This window comes from Hemicordylus capensis, chromosome 4, assembly GCF_027244095.1.
Source record: "Hemicordylus capensis ecotype Gifberg chromosome 4, rHemCap1.1.pri, whole genome shotgun sequence".
Lineage (NCBI taxonomy): Eukaryota > Metazoa > Chordata > Lepidosauria > Squamata > Cordylidae > Hemicordylus > Hemicordylus capensis.
Window position 1 is genome coordinate 246,721,757 of NC_069660.1, and position 19,474 is coordinate 246,741,230.

Genomic DNA, 19,474 nt, shown 5'->3' on the forward strand with positions numbered 1-19,474 from the left:
AGAATGGAGTATAAGTAGAGAATATGAGCAGGCTTACAGAGAATGGCTGGGAATGTCAAATGGAGAGTTCTAGAGGAAGAGCTGAAGAGAGAAGAAGCAGAAGGAAGGTAGTCCAGGGAGGCAGACACTGAGAAGCTGGAGACTAAGAAAGTTGAGAGTGAGCAGGAGGTGTGGCTCTGCCTAGGAGACCTTCAAAAAGAGCTGTGTGTCTGGCTGGAGCACCTCACCTAAGGAGCTTAGCCACTGCTTCTACAGGAAGCCTAGTGAAGATAACCACTTAACTGCTAGGTTCCTAGAAGATGAGGTAACTGGCCAGCAACAGTGCAGAGAACCAGACTGAGGGCTCTGTGTCTGAGACAGCTGACTAGGCAAAATCTCAGGAGAGCAGTTGGATAGCTGGAGTATAACTATCAGGGCTCAACTTCCTAAGGCTACCTGCCTCAAGAGCCATTAGGACTAAGATCAGTCTGATTAGACAAACCCTTAAAGTCCCTTAAGGTTTGTTTTTTCAAAAAGATATCTATAGTTTTGAACCACCAGTTTATAGATTAAAAATATTCCCTTGCTAATACTTTGCTAACAGTATTTAATTTCTCTGTGTATGGTACCATACCTACACCAAAACACCACCTACCATAATCTATATATATAATTCTCCTGGGTGTGCCTTGGAATGTGCGTCCTGGCACCCAGCTGATTGGCTGGGTGGTGGTCGCAACTGATTGGCTGAGGTGCACCTAGGAAGATTGGTCACCGCGACGGCAGCAGGCCTGGCCGCGGAGGCCAGTGGTCGTGGCGGGCCTGGCTGCGGAGGCAAGCGGCGGTGGCAGGCCTGGCCCAGCCACGGAGGCAAGGCCCAGGAGGGAGGAAAGAAAGGGGGGGCAGAAGTGGCGGTGGAGAAGAGAGATGGCTGGGCCTGGATGCGGAGACTGGGGCAGAAGGTGGGAGGAAGAGGTAACCGCAGGCCCAAAGAGCGCACAGATGCTCTGTGCAGGTTTGGCTAGTGTTTTAATGTTTTATCTTGTTGTAAACCACCCAGAGACATGGGTTTTGGGCAGTATAGAAATACGTTAAATAAAGAAATACCATAAGATAGGAAATCCATAAAGGTGGTTAAATATTTGAGAGCTATTGAAACTGGTGGCAGTGGGGAGGTCCTCATCACGGGATATTAGTGGGGCATGCCTTCACAGATAAATTTCTAAAGTCCACAGTACCATAGCAAACAAAGTGGACCTTTCATCTATAGCAAGTATTTTTAAGAATCAGAAAAGGATTTACTCCATATATTGCTTAAGCCAGTCTATAAATTAGCAGAATTTAGCTAATGGTTTGGAAGTACACAAAAATTGTAGATAGGCAGATTGGTCCAACAGAAGGTGGGGGGGAGCCAAAGCAGGGTACTATCTTTATTAGGACTAACTAAAATATCAGAACAGTGAGCAAATTTGAGTCCCCCAGTACTTTTCATCAGACTGGATGTTAAGCAAAATGGGGGCTGATAGAAAAAAAGCAGGCAACATACTGAAAACCCCAAAGCCTAGACTTTAACTATTTTAAGATGAAGTGCAAGAGGAGTTATGCAGTCATAATTCAATTAGCCTAAGCAGTGCTAGGCAGGTTTCAGAACTGAAGTTTTATGTTTTCAAACAATGAGAGAATAGCCATGATTGTTTCTTTGTTCCAGTAGCCCTGGGTGCATTCTGAAAATGAATATACGTCGAAAACTAACACAAAGGAAGTGGGGGGAGGGGGGTAGCCCGCACCTTCCAAAGTTGTCCTTCATATCGTTTCAGAGGTTTGTTGATGACCTATAAGAGAATTAAAATGTTATGATTTATCTTCATTTTTATTTATTAAATTTCAATACCGCCTAATAGAGAAATCTCTAGGATTAAACACAATATAAAATATAAAACATTTAAAATTCATAAAACAGATAAAATATGATAAAATCACACTAAAATTAAAAAATTAGATGCATTAAAAGCTTGTATCCCACACCTCTAAAAAGAGAAACTCAATTGCATTAACATAAATTGCAGTTTTAAAACAATCTTTTGTACCTACCTTCCCAATGCCCCTTCCAAGCATTTGCTTCATTTCTACACCTTGGGCTAAAGCAAAGGGTGTCTGACCTGTTCAACAGAGGAGAGAGATTTACTTCACAAAATCTGGATCAGGACAACGACATGAACCTCCCCGCTAGTGACATGAACCCCTGCTAACTGGGCAAAGAGGCACCTTTTACCATGGTGATTCTCTTTATTTAGCAGAGGGAGAGCAACTGGCCCTATCCACCCCCAGCACAGAACTCCCAGTGACTGGTGCTGGTGTCTATCTTATGTTTCGTTTTAGAATGTGAGCCCTTTGGGGACAGAGAGCCATCTTATTTATTTATTATTTTTCTGTGTAAACCTCCCTGAGCTATTTTTGGAATGGCGGTATAGAAATCGAAATAATAATAATAATAATAATAATAATAATAAATAACCACCAGAGGAGCCAGACAAAGAGTGCCTCCCCCAGTGAGGCACTACCTTGGCGTGGCTGTGGGGCTCGTGTGCTCTGATGAAGGTGAGAGCTATGCCAGAGGTCCAACCATACTGGACAGGTCTCACCAGAGGAGCCAGACAAAGAGTGCCTCCCCCATCAACAATATGGTGAGACGTAACTTTAATAAATCTATACCGGATCGGTTGTCGCCCGGGTCAACAAGGACTGTGCCAGATGCTATAGTCCCTGGACATCTGGTGGCAAGTGGGCAACAGGACTCAGGAACTTCAGTTGAGCAACCAGGGCTGGAGACAGCAAAGTTACTGGAAGAAACGTCGCTTAACCGAAAAAAATATACGAAAAATGCCAACAAAGAAATAATGATCTGCTATTACAAGTCTAGTCTAGAAGAGGTTATTTAAAAAGAATGTACCAAATTTGGAAAGAGAAGCATCCAGACACAGAAATAACAGAACAAAGGCTAGCAGACCAGAGAAGAAATAAAGTATTCACAGGAGTTGAGCTGGAAGAACTGCAAAGAGCAACACAGGCTCAAGATATGGTTGAAGAATTATCACCAAATGAAGAAGTTGCTCAGGCGCAGGTGGAGGAGGTGGTGGAAATCGAGGATGCCACTGTTGCTGAACTGTTTCAAAATCAAAACCAGGCAACCTCCCCTTTGCCTTCACCTCAAAAACCCAAATGCCGTTTAACAGAAAAGCAACAAGAAATAAAGCAAAAAATAACTGAGCACATGAACCAAACAACCACCAGGGTTCGACTTCCAGCTCTAAAAACAGTTGCCAAAAAACAACTTGCTCAGGCATTAAAAGATGTCAGTGCTGCACTTGCAGAAATAACAACCAATAATTTGCAAGAAACAAACCAACTAATGTACCGTGCAGCAACAACAATAACACAAGAGCTCGGATATAAGATCAGTGGACCTGTCAAAAAAGAAAGCAGTACATCACCTAAATGGAAGATTAGATTAGAAAATAAGATCTCCAGGCTTAGATCAGATGCTAGTAAATTGAAAGATATGAAAGACAAGAAGCTGAAGAATGAAAACACCAAACATTATCTGATCCAAAAATACCACCTAGATTCAAGGAAAATTAGAGAAGTCCTGGAAATAATAAAGCAGCAAATAACAGCAGTGTCAAAGAAGATTAGCAGATATGAAGCCAGAATTACACAACATAGGCAGAATCTCCAATTTCAGTCGAATCAGAGACGTTTCTACCAAAGCATAGAAGGAGAAACTGCAAGAAACCTAGAAACACCAAATAAAGAAGAAACAGTGCAATTCTGGCGGGAATTATGGGACAATTCAATAGATTATAATAAAAAAGCAGGCTGGATGAAAGAGGTCAAAAAATGTAACCAACAAATGCAAGATCTAATAATAACACCAGAATTAATAAGTGAAAGAGCAAAGAAAATTAAAAATTGGACTGTGCCAGGCGACGATGAACTGCATGGCTTTTGGCTTAAACACCTAACAAGCCTTCATAAACAACTATCAAAACAGTTCAATCACATTATGAAAGTCGGTGATATTGAACAATGGCTAACAACTGGGAAAACTCATCTCATCATGAAAGACCCAGCAAAAGGTGCAGTTCCAAGCAATTATAGACCGATAACCTGCCTGCCAACCATATTCAAATTATTAACTGGAATAATAGCAGATGAAGTCATGCAACACTTATTAACTAACAAACAGCTTCCAGTTGAACAGAAAGGAAATTGCCCGAACACCAGAGGCACAAAAGACCAGCTGCTGATTGACAAAATGATTTTAGAAAACTGCAAGAGAAGAAAAACCAATCTAAATGTTGCATGGATTGACTACAAGAAAGCCTTCGATTCATTGCCTCACACATGGATACTAAAATGTTTAGAAACAACTGGTGTCAGCAAAAACATTCAGGTATTTATTAAAGAAGCAATAAGCATGTGGAGTACACAGTTAACAATCAATGGCGAGGCACTTGGACAGGTTAGCATTAGAAGAGGCATTTTCCAAGGGGACTCACTATCCCCTCTGTTGTTTGTAATCGCCATGACCCCACTTTCACAAATACTAAACAAAACAGGCCTCGGATACCAAACATCTAAAACATCAAGTAAAACCAACCATCTGCTGTACATGGACGATCTGAAGTTGTATGGAAAGTCCAAGTCAGAAATCGAATCACTGCTAAACACTGTCCGTATATTCAGTAGCGATATAGCAATGGAGTTTGGACTAGACAAGTGTGCTGCATTAATAATGAAAAGAGGAAAAATAACAAAAACAGAAGGAATAAAACTGCCCAATGGAAGCAAGATCAAGAACCTGGAAGAGAAAGAACCTTACAAATACTTGGGCATTCTCCAGGCTGATAACATCGCACACACTGAAGTGAAAAGAAAAATTAGAAGTGAATACATCAGGAGAGTTAGAAAAATCCTCAAGTCCAAACTCAATGGCGGGAACACCATACAAGCCATAAACACCTGGGCTATACCTGTTATCAGATACACTGCAGGAATAATAGACTGGACCCAGGCAGAGCTAGAGACGCTAGATCGTAAGACCATGAAAATCATGACCATCAATCATGCTCTGCACCCCCGCAGTGATGTAGATAGGCTCTACCTCCCTCGCAGCTCAGGTGGAAGAGGAATGCTGCAAGTCCATCAAACAGTAGAGGAGGAGAAAAGAGGCCTTGAAGAATATATCAAGGACAGTGAAGAAGATGCACTTCAAATGGTCAAGAACAAGAAACTATTCAACACCAATGAAACAAAGCAGGCCTACAAGAAAGAACAAGTCAAGAACCGAGCAGAAAAATGGAGAAATAACCCCCTGCATGGTCAATATTTACACAATATAAGTGGAAAATCAGACATCACCAAGACCTGGCAATGGCTTAAGAATGGCAACTTGAAGAAAGAAACAGAGAGTTTAATACTGGCTGCACAAGAACAGGCACTAAGAACAAATGCAATAAGAGCAAAAGTCAAAAAATCCACCACAAACAGCAAGTGCCGCCTTTGTAAAGAAGCAGATGAAACCGTGGACCACCTAATCAGCTGTTGTAAGAAGATCGCACAGACTGACTACAAACAAAGGCATGACAAAGTAGCAGGGATGATACACTGGAACATCTGCAAAAAATACAAGCTACCTGTAGCCAAACATTGGTGGGACCATAAAATTGAAAAAGTTGTTGAAAATGAAGATGTAAAAATATTATGGGACTTCCGACTACAAACAGACAAACATCTGCCACACAATACACCAGATATCACTGTAGTCGAGAAGAAAGAAAAACAAGTCAAAATAATCGACATAGCAATACCAGGGGATAGCAGAATAGAAGAAAAAGAAATAGAAAAAATCACCAAATACAAAGATCTACAAATTGAAAGGCTGTGGCAGAAGAAGACCAAAATAATCCCAGTGGTAATTGGCGCCCTGGGTGCAGTTCCAAAAGACTTGAAGAGCACCTCAACACCATAGGGGCCACAGAAATCACCATCAGCCAATTACAAAAAGCAGCTTTACTGGGAACAACCTATATTCTGCAACGATATCTATAACAACTGACAATAAAATTCAGCCATCCCACGTCCTTGGGAAGGACTCGATGTCTGAATAAAACAAACCAGTCAATAACACCTGTCTGACTGTGTAAACAAGCAATAATAGTTGAGGGTGTCATCAGAGGCCCTTCTCCGTGTGGTCATGCTGTCAGGTCAGGTGGGAGGTAAGTGGGAAAAGGACCTTATCTGTGATGGTGTCTCAACCAGAGGTGCTCTAACCCCTGGACCTTGGGGACCCAAACTTCAAAAATTCTAGCCACGCCATGTGCGCGGCTGGGGAGTGGAGTATGTGTGGGGGTTAGCCGAGCAGGCCTCCCCCACTCCCATGGACCTGGTGTTGGCGGGCGGAGTGGGGCACGGGAGCAGCCACTGGGCTCAACCACTTGGCCCAGCAGCCCTTGAGAAATGCAAGGATGCTCCGGTGCACCTGAACTGAGCAGGCGCGCTGGAGCTTCCTCGCAGTTCTCAAGGGCTGCTCTGGGCCAAGCGGTTGAGCCCAGTGGCTGTTTCCGAGTCCCACACTGCCCTCCAATGCCAGGTCCACAGAGATGGGGAAAGCCTACATGGCTAACCCCCACCCCCATACCCCCGGCCGCGCACATGTCACAGCTAAAATTCGTGGAGCAGCAGTGGGGTGGTGGCAGGCCGGAGGACCCCCTGGAACTTTGGGTGCCACTTCAAAAAATGCAGGTATAACTTTACAACAATGCCTAATTTTAACTCACAGGGAGGGGGCCTCCGAAGCCCTTCAGGCCCGGGCACCAAAATTACCTAGGTGCGCCTCGGTCTCAGCTTTGGGATGTTTTTCTCCCCAGAGCTGTTTGTCTAGAGTAGGGCTGCTCAGTTTCAGCCTTCCTGCAGATGTTGGCCTACAACATCTCATATCCCCCATGATCCCTGGCTATTGGCCACTATGGCTGGGGATTATGGGAGTTGTAGTCCAAAAATAGTTGGGGGACCTAAGTTGAGCAGGCCTGGTCTAGAGCACAGTCTAATGAGTTGAGTGCCTAAGACTTTGTTTGGGTTGTAATGAATTAGTCACTTTATGGCAGCTGGATGCAGTTTTAGCTACTAGTTATTCTGTTTAATTGTGTTAACAGTTTTTACTTTTGTAGGGAATCTACTTTAAAAATAACTGTTTATAACCACTTAGTAAGCCATCTTATTTTTATTATAGGAGTCAGAGTATACGTTTGACAAACAAGACAGCAATACATCTTGTGTTTCACAGATATGAGACTGGCTCTTTAATGAAAAGCAAGGGCTTTCTCTATTGCTTTGAGGTGCTACTGAAATCTTAGTTACCTTAGCTCTTCCTTTTACACTAACATGATTCCAGATCCAGTCAATCTAGTCATGCCTAATCTTTTGTCTAGGAAAAGGAGATTGACAATTTTTTTAAAAATAAAAAAGGTAATTAAGACAATAACTCTTAGCAAGATTAGTAAGTACTGAAGTGGTTAAGCCTATGGACTTTATAAAGACTACAATAGGATTACTGGCTATTTATTTTCATCAACATCTGGCAGTTATTTCCTAGCAACTTAAACCCAGATTAAAATTCTGCAGTACAAAGCCAGTTTACAAACTATGCTTTCTACTATGGTGAAGAAGCAAAGTATTGTAGACCCAGATTGGTAAGTATTCCATTCCTGGTTATACATTATCACTTTGTTTCTCCAGGTGAAAAGGGACATTTGAACTCATTAAAAGCAGCTTTGGTACTTACCATTTTTGTTCTTTATTTTAGGGTCTGCGCCACATTTTAGCAATTTTAAAGCACAGTGCCTGTGGGCACGATATGCTGCACAATGTAATGGTGTATTTCCCATCTGATCAGCGCAGTTGATATCAGGAGGTTTCGGCCTGTTTAACTAGGGAGTTACAAAAAGATTGTTTATCCATGTTCATATACTTTGACTGTCTGTAGTACAGATGGGTAGACAGGAATCTCACTCAAGCCTGCTAGTTATCCCACCAGGCCAGAATCTGCCTTTGTCCTGTCTCCCATCAATTTTGATTTAGGCAAAAATTTTATTTGTTCATTCAGTCAACCAAATTTGTATGCCACCCCAAACTTTCATCTCTGGGTGGTTTACAATAGTATAAGACAAGTTAAAACACAGAATTTTTTTTTTAAACCTTAGCAAGTTAAAACTACAGTTGTCAGAGATGGGGAGGCTCTTGTTTCAGCAGGGAGAGCATTCCAGAGTCTTGGGGCAACTGCAGACGAACCTCTCTGGATGATCTTAAAGGACAGTGGGGCTCATAGTGAAGATGACATTCTCTTAATTTAGCATTACATCTATGGATTTACACGATAAGATGCTGCTAACTTTATCCATACCAGTGCAGAGAGTTTCCCAGTTTCTCCTTCTCTTGCTGCTCCTAGGAGGAGTTCTTCAAGTTTTCTTTCTTGGGTCTTTTCCACAGCTGATTGCAAAATACAAATATTTAATCAAAACCACATTCTCCAAAAAGGAAGAAATAAGTAAAGCTTATATTATTTTAAAAAATTGTTAGACAAAGCAATCACCAAAGGCTTGATTAAATGTGATAAGAGGCATGCAAGAAAGTTTGCCTGTGCAGTTATATATGAGGCTGGCATCTTTGAGCTAGGCTCTTCGCTACTGCACTTGTGTTAGCAAGACAACACAGCAGCCACCTGAGCCACAGATGCCCAGTGTGCTAATGATGCAAACACAAACCTATTTAAATGAGATGCCGACTACATCGAACACCATATGGTCACTGTTTCTGGTACATGGCATCATGGCTGAATAGCTCTATGTTCCTTTTACTATCTCATGATGCACAAAGATTAGTATATCAATCAGATTCAGGAATTGCTCAGTTTTGCATCATCATAATACTTTTTAATATAGGTCATGCTAATCTTGTGTCATTCTGTACGTGGAAGAGTTTTTCTGCCACAGAATCTGAAAACTTAAATTTAATTCATACAGTCAAATAGAAGCCACCCAAAAGTCCAGTACCAGGTACTGCTGAGATGCAAAGGTTTACCATGTAGAATGGCCCCTGCCAAGCAGTTCTCTCCATACTGGCGCAAACAAGTAGGAAGCTTGAATTACAGAGATAAGCTTTGTAAGAAGAAATAATCCTTGTGAGAAGCTTCTGCGCATAATGCTGCAGTTTTGCAGCAGTCTCCTTAGGGCTTGTCTTCAGAGATAAGGAAGCTACAGTCTTATTGGCCAAATATCCAAGAAAAATGAGAGATCACCTTTTAAAAAATGGATTGATGATACTGAGCTATAAACTGCATCTGCGAAGCTTCTTACCTGGGTAGTTATTAATTCCAAGTACCTAAAGTTCATGCATTGTACAGAACTGATACCTTCTAGCATTTCTTTTATTTCTTTATCATGTGTAACATCTTTTGCAGTTTGTCCATTCCCATTAACAATGGAAGTATCAGCATCATGTTCCAAGAGCAGCATAACCACCTCCTGAAAGACAAATTTAGTATGAATATAATATCCAGAGAGACCTCCCTGCTATTATTAAATTTTGCTTCACATTTTTATTCTGGGGGAGAGGGAGGATCATTATTTTGGAAAATGAGTGATGTGCACTCAATTCTTCTTTGAGTGCACAATAAAGAATGTACAGGGAAAATATAACAAAAATTTTATTAAACAGGAAGTTATCGAATGATATTGAAGTGCTTGCAATGAACACCACAAACAGGGAACAACTGTGTACTGCTAGACTTTTCTAGACCAGTGTTTCTCAAACTTTTTGGAGTCAAGGACCGCTAAATTCTTCGTGCAGAGTTTCAAGGACCGCTACATTCTTCATGCGCAGTTTCCCGGACCAGCAGTTAGTAAAGGGGTTTCAAGTCTGTCTGTCTATCTATCTATCTATCAGACTTCTGTATGCCCAAAACTTGCATCTCTGGGCAGTTTAGAATGAAAATAATATAAGCATTAAAATAATTAAATTTGGAATCTTTTGCAAACATGGAATATTAGGGGTTCTTAACCTTGGGTCCCTCAGTTAAACTCCCATAACCCCCAACAACAATGGCATTTGGCCATTATGGCTGGGGATTATGGGAGTAGAAGTCCACCAACGTCTGGGTACCCAAGGTTGAGAACCCCTGAATCTAAAAGCCTGGGTGAACAAATTTGTCTCCAGTATGTCTGGAGTGGAGGTGCTTGTGATTACTCAATGGAGAGGGGATGTTGGGCCATTAGAAAAATTCAAAAGCTACATGGGGCCAATGAAAACAACATACAAGCAAGCCCCACTGATGCAAGAGGGAAACAGCGTTCCCTCTCAAGGCGCCTCGACCACAACAGGCAGCTCGGTTTCAATCAACCAACCTTTGGCTGCAAACAATGAGCATGCAAGAACCAGCAGCCCTTCAAGTGGCGCCCACTGCCATACTTTTTCCTCCATGCCCCTGCACCGCATACAGTTTGAAGCTGTAAAGATAGGGAATAAGATAGCTGTAGGAAGATCTCAGCAGCACGTGGAGGCAAGGCACAAGAAGGGTCCCATGCCTCCGTGATACTCTTCCTCTTCCGTGCCATGTGCAAAATTGAGGAAGTGAGTGCCTTGATTTCAGTTGTGGGGGGGGGGTTGACTCCCAGTCAGGGACCGGCACTCAACCCTTCGGGGACCGGCAGCGGTCCAGGGACCGGTGGTTGAGAAACACTGTTCTAGACTATGCTGGACTGTGGAAGCTCTGTTGAAAAGGTGACATAAGGGGGCACTATTGAGCCCTTTGGGACCTTGTAGGTGTGGTTATAAAACAGGCAGTTTCCTAGGAAAGTAACAGCCACGGGTTTAAAATCAATCAAAATATGTTCTACTGAATATAAAGTGATGCTTGAATCATATGAACATGCAGGGCATTTCAATAGCACCGGCTCATTACAAAGGGACAATGGAACCAGAATCTGAATCAAATAAGGAGAGACCCAACATTTTGATGCGCACCATGAAAGACTCATGCTAGCAAAGCCAAACTCAGGCTAGCCACTGGAATGGGGCCTCTGAGCCAGAATACTATTTAGCCAGAGGGTTCTTGAAGATAAGACAGCTAATGAATTTTGGGGTCACACGGCATGTGTGTAGTAGATTGGAAGACCCACTTTATTTGTTTCTTGGCAAGTTATATATATGGCATCTGGTACCTTATCTGAAGTGATGTAGGACCAAAATGCTGGAAAGCGGCAGTGAATTGGAAGATTAAGCATTAGCCAGTCCTGTCAAAATCTGGGAGACTGTATGATTGATGGGTTCCAGGCGGCCATGATCAAAGCAGTGTATTAGACTGTTAATATCTATGGGAATGGGGAACCCAAAAAGCCAGTGAGAATTTTGGACACAACAGATAGAAACCAATCAGGGCCTAAGACAAAGGGGAGAGGTTTGGTTTTTGGGGCATAAAGTGTAAATGCAGCAGGAAAGCAGCAGATTTTCTCCCTTTGTTTACTTAGAGTTTACTTTTTCCTTCTTGCACATTTCTCATTTGTTGTTCTATTATTGGACCTTTTTGCCCAAGGTAACATCCCTCTAAAACAATTTGCTGTTGCTTTTTTTTGGATAAAAGTAATTCTTATTAAATCTCAAGTATTCTATCTTCTTCTAAGTATATATGCTTCTTCTATGCAATTTATATTCTCATTGACTCACCTATCCACTGACTAGATAATTCTTTGTTTAGTTTGTTCTGAATCCTTTTGAATTAACCTGAACAATCCTCAAGTTGCCAGAATGGTAAACATGGTTTTACTTAGGGGTATAGGTTAAGGGCTTAGATTCATCTAGTATAGAAAAAAGGTTAGGGGACATAACAATAGTAGCTAGGGATATGCACAAATTGATTTTTATGATTTGGTTCAAAGGTTGAATTGAATCAGCCAGATTCGATTCAAACTCAAATCTGCAAACTCAAATGTGAACAGATTCTATCTGAGTCGGATTAATTAGATTTGGATTTGAATCAATTCAGCCTACTTGTAAAAGGTCCACAGGGCACCAAAGTGGGTTGGTGGGTAAGGGCCCCATGGATGCTATCTACCACCCAAATTCCAAGACAATTGAAAATCATACTTGGTTGATTTTTTATGATTAAAAATTTTTTTTTTTAGTGATTTTGTATATTTCTATCATAGGGAATAATGGGGATACAAAGCAGCCCCATTACTCCTGTGTGTTGCACCATGGTGGTCAAAAGTGGTTTTGGGGGTAAGGCATATTGGGTGCTAACTAACCTCCAACCAGTAAGGCAGTGGGGTACTCAGTTTATCTTTTAGGAATTTTTGAAGTATTTAGACTCAGGTGTGTAATGAATCCTCATAGAGATTCATTATGAGGAAAAGTCATAACACATCAAAGAGTCCAAACACTTCAAAAACTGAGAAGAATAGTGACTGCATGTTTTGTGCCATAACTCCACTTCTACAAGGGCTGGCGCTTAGCTTTTTTTTTTTTTTTTTTTAAATGAAAGCTAGGAATCTGAGGGAATGAATATGGGAGAAAGTAATCTCGAATCAATTCAAATCAAATCTGGGGAGATTCAATTTGAGCTCAAATTTGGCTAGGAGAGATGGCACATATGTTAATAAAATAAAATTGGCAGATTCATTTTGAGGTCGAATCATTAATAGTAGCTTCAAATACCACAGATTTTGTGCTTCTTAGAATGTTAGTTTGCTCATATTTGAATGTATTTTTGCCACATGTTTAATTCTTTTAATTCAAATTAATTCTTTGAATAAAACTTGCAAGCTTTACTTGGTGTGGTCACTGAGTTTGGGATTTAATCATAAGAAAAAGCCTACAGATGTATTAAAATAACCAATTTTTAATGCATCTCTGAACAAGTGTTGTTTTGTTGCCCTATGCCTCAGTTAAACTTAATTGCCAACTTTTAGCAACATCAACAAGACCATCCAAAATAAAGAATTGAGAAGGCGGAAACTATGAATTAATATAATGTACTGATACAAATCTTTGTGACAGGGTTGTTCATATTTTTGCAATGCTTATTTATTTAAAGCCTCAACACGTTTCATAAATTTGTTCTACACAACATATTTTTACTAATCTGTGGGCTATTTGTTTATTTATCTATTTATTTATTGGATTTATATACCGCCCTTCCAAAAATGGCTCAGTGCGGTTTACAACAAAATATACGAAAATGACAGATATTTATATACAGTTTTCCAACAAAAAGTTCCCAAAGCAGTTTACAGAGATATAAATATATATACACACACACATATATACATTCATGTATTCTGACGTTTTTCTACCCATGAGAAGCTTGAACCATGCATGTGTCTACCAGGGCATGTGACAATGTCAGCATCAACTGGGTTGTATGTAAATACAAGCAGCAGCAGCAATTTCCACAATTGTGAGAGCACCCCACCACCACCCAAGCTGCTGCAGTCTTGGGAGCAGCTGAGAGTGTGGACGTTGCTAGGCCAACAATGGGGTTTGCCCATGCAAAGAGATCTCTGCACGCACTTCAGGCTGCACCTCTTTTCACACATCATATCAACATTCACAGTTGAGATGTGGGTAAAGGGTGCACAACTGAACTAATTCAAGATCAGCATTTGCCCATTCGGTAATCCGTCAGACCAAGTATTTCATAGCTTTTCACTGCATTTAAGTCAGCCTTTAAGGAATACAGTGCTTGTTTCAAAAAATTAAAGAAACATGGTACTTGACACCATGCACACTATTCATTAGTGAGAACACATTCATCTTACCTTGCGTCCAGTGAAGGAGGCACGATGCAGTGGAGTGTCCCCAATGTCATTTAGTACATTTACTTCAGCACCAGCCTAAGAAGAAAGATGGTTCAGTACAGGTAGCCCTCATTATTTGTGGGTGTCCTTACTCACCTATAGGCACTAATACAGAAATGGCAAATAATGAAATCTTACTCCTATGGGAATCCAGGGGCTAGATTTCCTACACACAAAAAGGGCTACAAAAAAAAAAAAAAAGGTGGGATGGAGGCAGAAATGAGAAATAAAGTACAGTCCCTTTCTCTCCAGGTCTTCAGCAGTGCCCCGCCCCCAGCCCAATTCCTCTGATTTATCATGAAAAACTGCCAAAAAATTTTTTTTAAGAGCCACGAAATAGCTCTGCAGTGTAAAATAGTGGCCGGAAATGTCATCTGAAGTCACTTCCGGGTTATTTCCGGCCACTCAAAACCACAAATAGGCAAATTTTAGCTTATTTTTATACCGTTGATAAATAAATAGGGTATCTAAGATCCGTCAATGGATATGCAAAACCATGGGTAATGAAGGCCACCTGTAGAATTTGGCATCCTAGTCTATTCGCAACTTATAAAAATATGACTTGCAGTGATCAATCAATTGGAAACCTATTATTTCAGTCCTTGAAATAGTCTTAACTGTTTAGGATATAATTTCATCTTGAGAGCTCCAAGTCTACAAGCCTACAGAGATGTGCCTATCTTTAGTTGAAGGTCTAAATTCTGAACTTTGCTCAATTACTTTCAATGTGACTTACTTCCATATGAGATTAGTCTTAGTGAGAGGAAATTTTAGGCGAAACTGTAGTCAAACACACTCAAAGGATGACCTACATTCAAAACTAAACACTGCAAGAGCAGAATGCTTCTGCATGCACATGGAGGGAAGGAATGGACAATGTTCATCCCAGAATGCTCAGGAACATATTTTCAAGAGGCACAGGTAGTTACAGAGGGGAAAAGGGGGAAATTGTCAAAGATTGCCTCTTCCTTCTGTGCATACTCAAAAGTGTTCCCTGCATACAACTCTTAGTTTAAATGTAGACCAGTGATTTTAGCCAGCCTAGTCAAGACTATACTTGCATTTTCCTTTTGGAAGGGTTTAAGATAAATAAATTGCTTAATCAAACTCTCCTTCATATGTTCATTTGCTACTGTGTCCATGGTCAAATGAAAGCTAGTTCAGGCTAGATATGAGCTCTAGGCTTGTTTTCTCTTTGGATCAGGAAAGTAACAGTTTCAGTCTGCCTCATCATTGCCCTTAATCCATTTTGTTCAAGTTGGCTCCAAATCAATTTTCTCAAAGGGGTTACAAAGAGGTCAGAACAAGCTACACATGCTGTAGAACTAAATGGGATTATGTGGTTTAACAATTACATAGCTGTACAGAATTCAAAATTAGACTCGGGAGGCCCGGATTCTATTCCTGATAGTTCAAAAGCCTTCAGGCCAACCGTTTCAATTTGCTTATACTCAGCTCTTTATTTTTCAGACTCAGCATTGCTGTTTTTTAAAATCATCATCAACATTTTAATGCAACCCTTCCTCCCAAGAACTCAAGGCGATACACATGTTTACCACCATTCTTTTATTCTCACAGCAACCTGTGAGGTTAGGCTGAGAAATGAGGAAGGTTAGGCTGAGAGAGAGTGACTGGCCCAGGATCACCCAGTAAGCTTTGCGGCTGAGTAAGGATTTGAGACCAGGTGTCAGGGGTAGCATCAGGGGTCAGCCAAGTTGGGCACAGGCTCAAAGGACCCACACTGCTGACTCCTGGAACTCCAGTCCTTCTACTGCTGCTTCCCATCACTGGTTGATAGCTCTTTCCACTGGGCCCTGACAAGCTTGCCCCATGATGATGGGGAACAGAGACCATTCCTCCTCCAGTAGTGTACAGATTGCATCTACATTTACTGAAGTCTATGCATGTAGGCCCCTACCCAAACATTCATCCAACCCTTGGACTTTAGGTTCATTGTGGGGGGTGACTCTAGCAGCTCTAATCACATATCCCTTCTAATGTATGCATATTTTAAATATCTGTATAGAGCTTTAGTATCACTAAATATGCTAAAATCTAAACTGTGTGAAACTTTAGAAATACTTTAGTGTTCATTTTTAGATATTGGATGTTCACAATTAGGAAATCCCACCCTTTGTTGTATAGGACTATCAATCAATTTAGAAAACAATAATAAGAAAAGTTATACCTTCAGCAAATCCTTGACAACATTGGTATGCCCAAAATAGCATGCGAGGTGAAGAGGTGTCCATCCCAAGTTAGATTTGCTTCTGCCTAAAGATATAGTACAAACATGACATATCTAGGATTTGGCAGCAGAAGATATTGAAAGCCAAGTCTGTCCAAGAATGTTAGTTCAGAATCACCTCCAGAACTTTTTAAAAAGAAAAGAAAAGAGAAACTACTACACAGTAGTTCAACTGGAATGTTAGAGTAATGGTATGTATTACCCATTTGGCACCAGTGTTCTCTCTAATTTTTCTCATCTGTGTACGGAATGAGTTTTATACTGGGCAGCAGTATCAAGGTAGTGTGCGTGCACATGCATTCAGAGTGGGCCCTTCCTGATTCAACCTGAGCGGGATCTAAAATTAACTGAGCGGACATTTAAAAATACACTTGTTAGTGCACACACATGCCCAGACCTTGAAGGGAATGCTGTTGGCACATATCTAGACTCTACTAAGTACCAGCTCTGGACCCTGTTTCACATAACAGGGATTATATGAAATCATATGTGATTTCACATATGAAAAGGGATTACCTTCCAAAAAGCTATTAATTAAGCAATCTAGCAGAAAAAGACGACAACATTTTATTCCATCATTCTATGGATGATTGGCAAACTGGTGACAAACGCAGCAAAGTCAAAATCCAGACTACAGTTCCTTCATTCAACCAAAAGATCTTACACTAAACCACAAATCAGCAAGTGACCTTTCATGATTATCCATTAATGGAAGAAGTTGTCACTGGTTCCAAAATAAATTAAAATTTTCTTTAATTTGTCTGTGTTTATCCAATGCTAGAACAATGCAACACAGAAAGACAACTTTGAAATGGACTATGGAGTAAATTTTGATTAGATGCTTACTCAGTCTTGTTCCCAACCACTTGCCTGGTCACTACTGATGGCAGAGCTGATGTCCAGATGACTGGCAGAAGCAGGGCTTCTCTCTCCCCCTTTCCTCTACTTTGTTGCTGCACCTCTGCAGGCAGGAGCAGATTCCACATTGGTCTAGAATGAGGCAGGAAATGATTGGTCATTTCCTGCTTTATTTTAGATTTGAAAAAGATGATGATTGGCAGTAGCCAGCACCTGGGAATGTTTTTAGCATTTCCAGGTGCAGTTGAAGATGCTGCTACCCACAGAAGTGCAGCAAAAGTAAAATTAAAAACCCCAACACACTATGGAGAAAGCAAGTAATTTTGTGGCGGTGGGGCGAGCTGCTTGGGGGGGTCTTAATAACAAAGCTGTGCATGCTTCCAGGAGCAGAGAGGAAGAAAGAGCATCTGTAAGCTAATTTCCTTGGGATGAGTTTAGAACAACCTCTTTTGCTTTCATGAGAAAACCCCCTTTTCAGCAATATCAAGAAGAAGAAGGAGTCAAGATTTACAGCTAGCAGGAGGCAAATCAGGATACTAGAATTCAAAGATCTTAAAAATTTGAAGCAGGCTGTCACAAAATTTGGCAATAACTAGACAACAGGGGGAGAAATCTAGAGGCCTTGTTGCACAGCAGAGGATTCTCAGCCTGAGGGATTCACTTTACTGAATGCTCCATTAAACACAGACACCCCTGCACATAGTAAACTAGCATGTCTGGAAGAAGTACAGGCTAGAACCATTCTCCCTAGCAACGAGTTCAGAGAGAACTAGGTCTTGCCTATATGCAAGCCAAGTTCTCATTAATGGGACAGTAACAGATTTAGGGGGACTTACACAACAACTGAAAGCTCCTCCATCAAACCACATGTAGTTCTAAGTAGAACTAATGGAGCCTACCTTCCTGCTTCTTTTAGCCTGGTGGCTCTTATCTAGGACCTTTCCCATGTGCTGTGAATTTGGTTTGTATCCGACTGTCAAGAGTTACAAACGGGTGTTGCCTAGGCTTTGAATGGCTGCCACTCAAACAAGGTAACAGATTGGTGATAAGTATCCACATTGGGGGAGGACCCCAAGGATCCCCTACCATGTGCTGTGAATTTAGTTTGTCTCGGACTGTAAATGCAGAAATTATTAGAAGGGGATACACACAGAGACATTATGATATTCTTCCTTTTGAGAAGTAGGCCAAAACACCCCCCACCACACAGGAACTAGATGGCAGGAGAGGGGTTCTAGCAGGTCGAAGAGAAAGCTAAGCTAGTTTTCTGTGTGCAGATAGTTTTTTTGTATTCAGTCATGTGAGTTCCCTCAGTCTGAAGTGGTGCAGCCCGACCTCTGATTTACCATTACTAAAAGCCATTTCATTTACATGATAAAATAGTTCACAGTCAAGGCATTCCTTCAAGTTCCAAGCAATACTTTTGCAAGCAAATTGAACAAAGAATGAAAGTCTTTCTGCCAGTTTTTTAAATATACTTTTTCCACAACTGGCCCCAAAGAAACACATATGGTATCTTGTTTGATTCACTACTTACCACAAACATTTTTAACAATGTTGTTAAAAGTGACGTCTAACTTTCCCCCATAGAATACTATTTTAGAGAATTCTACAAGTACTGCGTATATTTGGTTTCAGAAAGAGAAGCCTACAGTAGAGTCTTGTTAGTAAAACATCCCTTTAAAATACAATGAAATGGGCTGCCAGATATTCTGTAAAAAGTTATCCATACCAACCTTTGCAGTTGATGTTAAATGTAACCTCTCCTTTGTCCACAGTTTCTAGCAGTTGCCTGACTTCTTCGGAATATCCATTTCTAGCATTATGAAGAAGTTGCTGTTCTGCTTCTGTGTTCATCTCTAGTAACATACAGATATGAAGTATTCGTTCTTTTAGATCATCATTAATTAAAAGTAATGAACCAATACTCATATGGAGTGATCTTAATTGGTTATATTAGCTGGAAACTAAATAGTCTTGCATAAACATCAGAGCTTGCCCAGTTTTCCTTGCAGGCTGTGGTGTGTTTCTCTGGAACTATACCAGTGTTGCCCTCAGTTTCAGGACTGTCTTTTGGTGGGAGTATAACAGAGAGCACAAGATGCTCTGGGAGGCCTATAGAAGATCAGCAGACAATCTTCCTAGGTATCTGAATGACTGTTACAAGTAGTTTTACTGGTGGTCAGTCCCACATTTTGACTTGGTCAGAATAACAGTGTTTAGATCCAGATGCAATTCACTAGTTTGTGCTATCTTATTGACTAGCCCTGAACAAAAGTAAGGTAAAAGAAAAGTGTGCCATCAAGTTGATTTCGACTCCAGGCACCCTGTCATCAGTGCAAGTTAAAACAGATTTGTTTTTCTCCAGCATCTAGAGATCTTAACCATAATCTACACATTGCCAATTCAGACGCTGGATCCATACCAAACATATACATAATACAAAAGAGTTTACAACTGCTTTCCTTGATCCCTTTAA

General features: G+C 40.9%; 1 protein-coding gene across 6 annotated transcripts in view; it reads right to left on the reverse strand.

The window, feature by feature from the left end:
• OSBPL1A (oxysterol binding protein like 1A) overlaps positions 1-19,474 on the reverse strand; it is a 127,298-nt gene that overhangs the window by 82,594 nt on the left and 25,230 nt on the right. For 5 of the 6 annotated variants that reach the window (XR_008305586.1, XM_053242965.1, XM_053242967.1 and 2 more), the window contains exons 2-9: positions 18,732-18,854; positions 16,078-16,163; positions 13,851-13,925; positions 9,449-9,560; positions 8,441-8,526; positions 7,823-7,967; positions 2,071-2,138; positions 1,767-1,811 (exon numbers count right to left, since the gene is read on the reverse strand). Coding sequence is in view for 5 of the 6 variants with exons in the window: in XM_053242965.1 (XP_053098940.1) it covers positions 1,767-1,811; positions 2,071-2,138; positions 7,823-7,967; positions 8,441-8,526; positions 9,449-9,560; positions 13,851-13,925; positions 16,078-16,163; positions 18,732-18,852 (738 nt within the window). In the remaining variant the exon portion in view is untranslated. Of the gene's footprint in view, positions 1-1,766; positions 1,812-2,070; positions 2,139-7,822; positions 7,968-8,440; positions 8,527-9,448; positions 9,561-11,255; positions 11,406-13,850; positions 13,926-16,077; positions 16,164-18,731; positions 18,855-19,474 lie in introns of those variants that run through there. The other variant, XM_053242968.1, reaches the window with a different exon arrangement.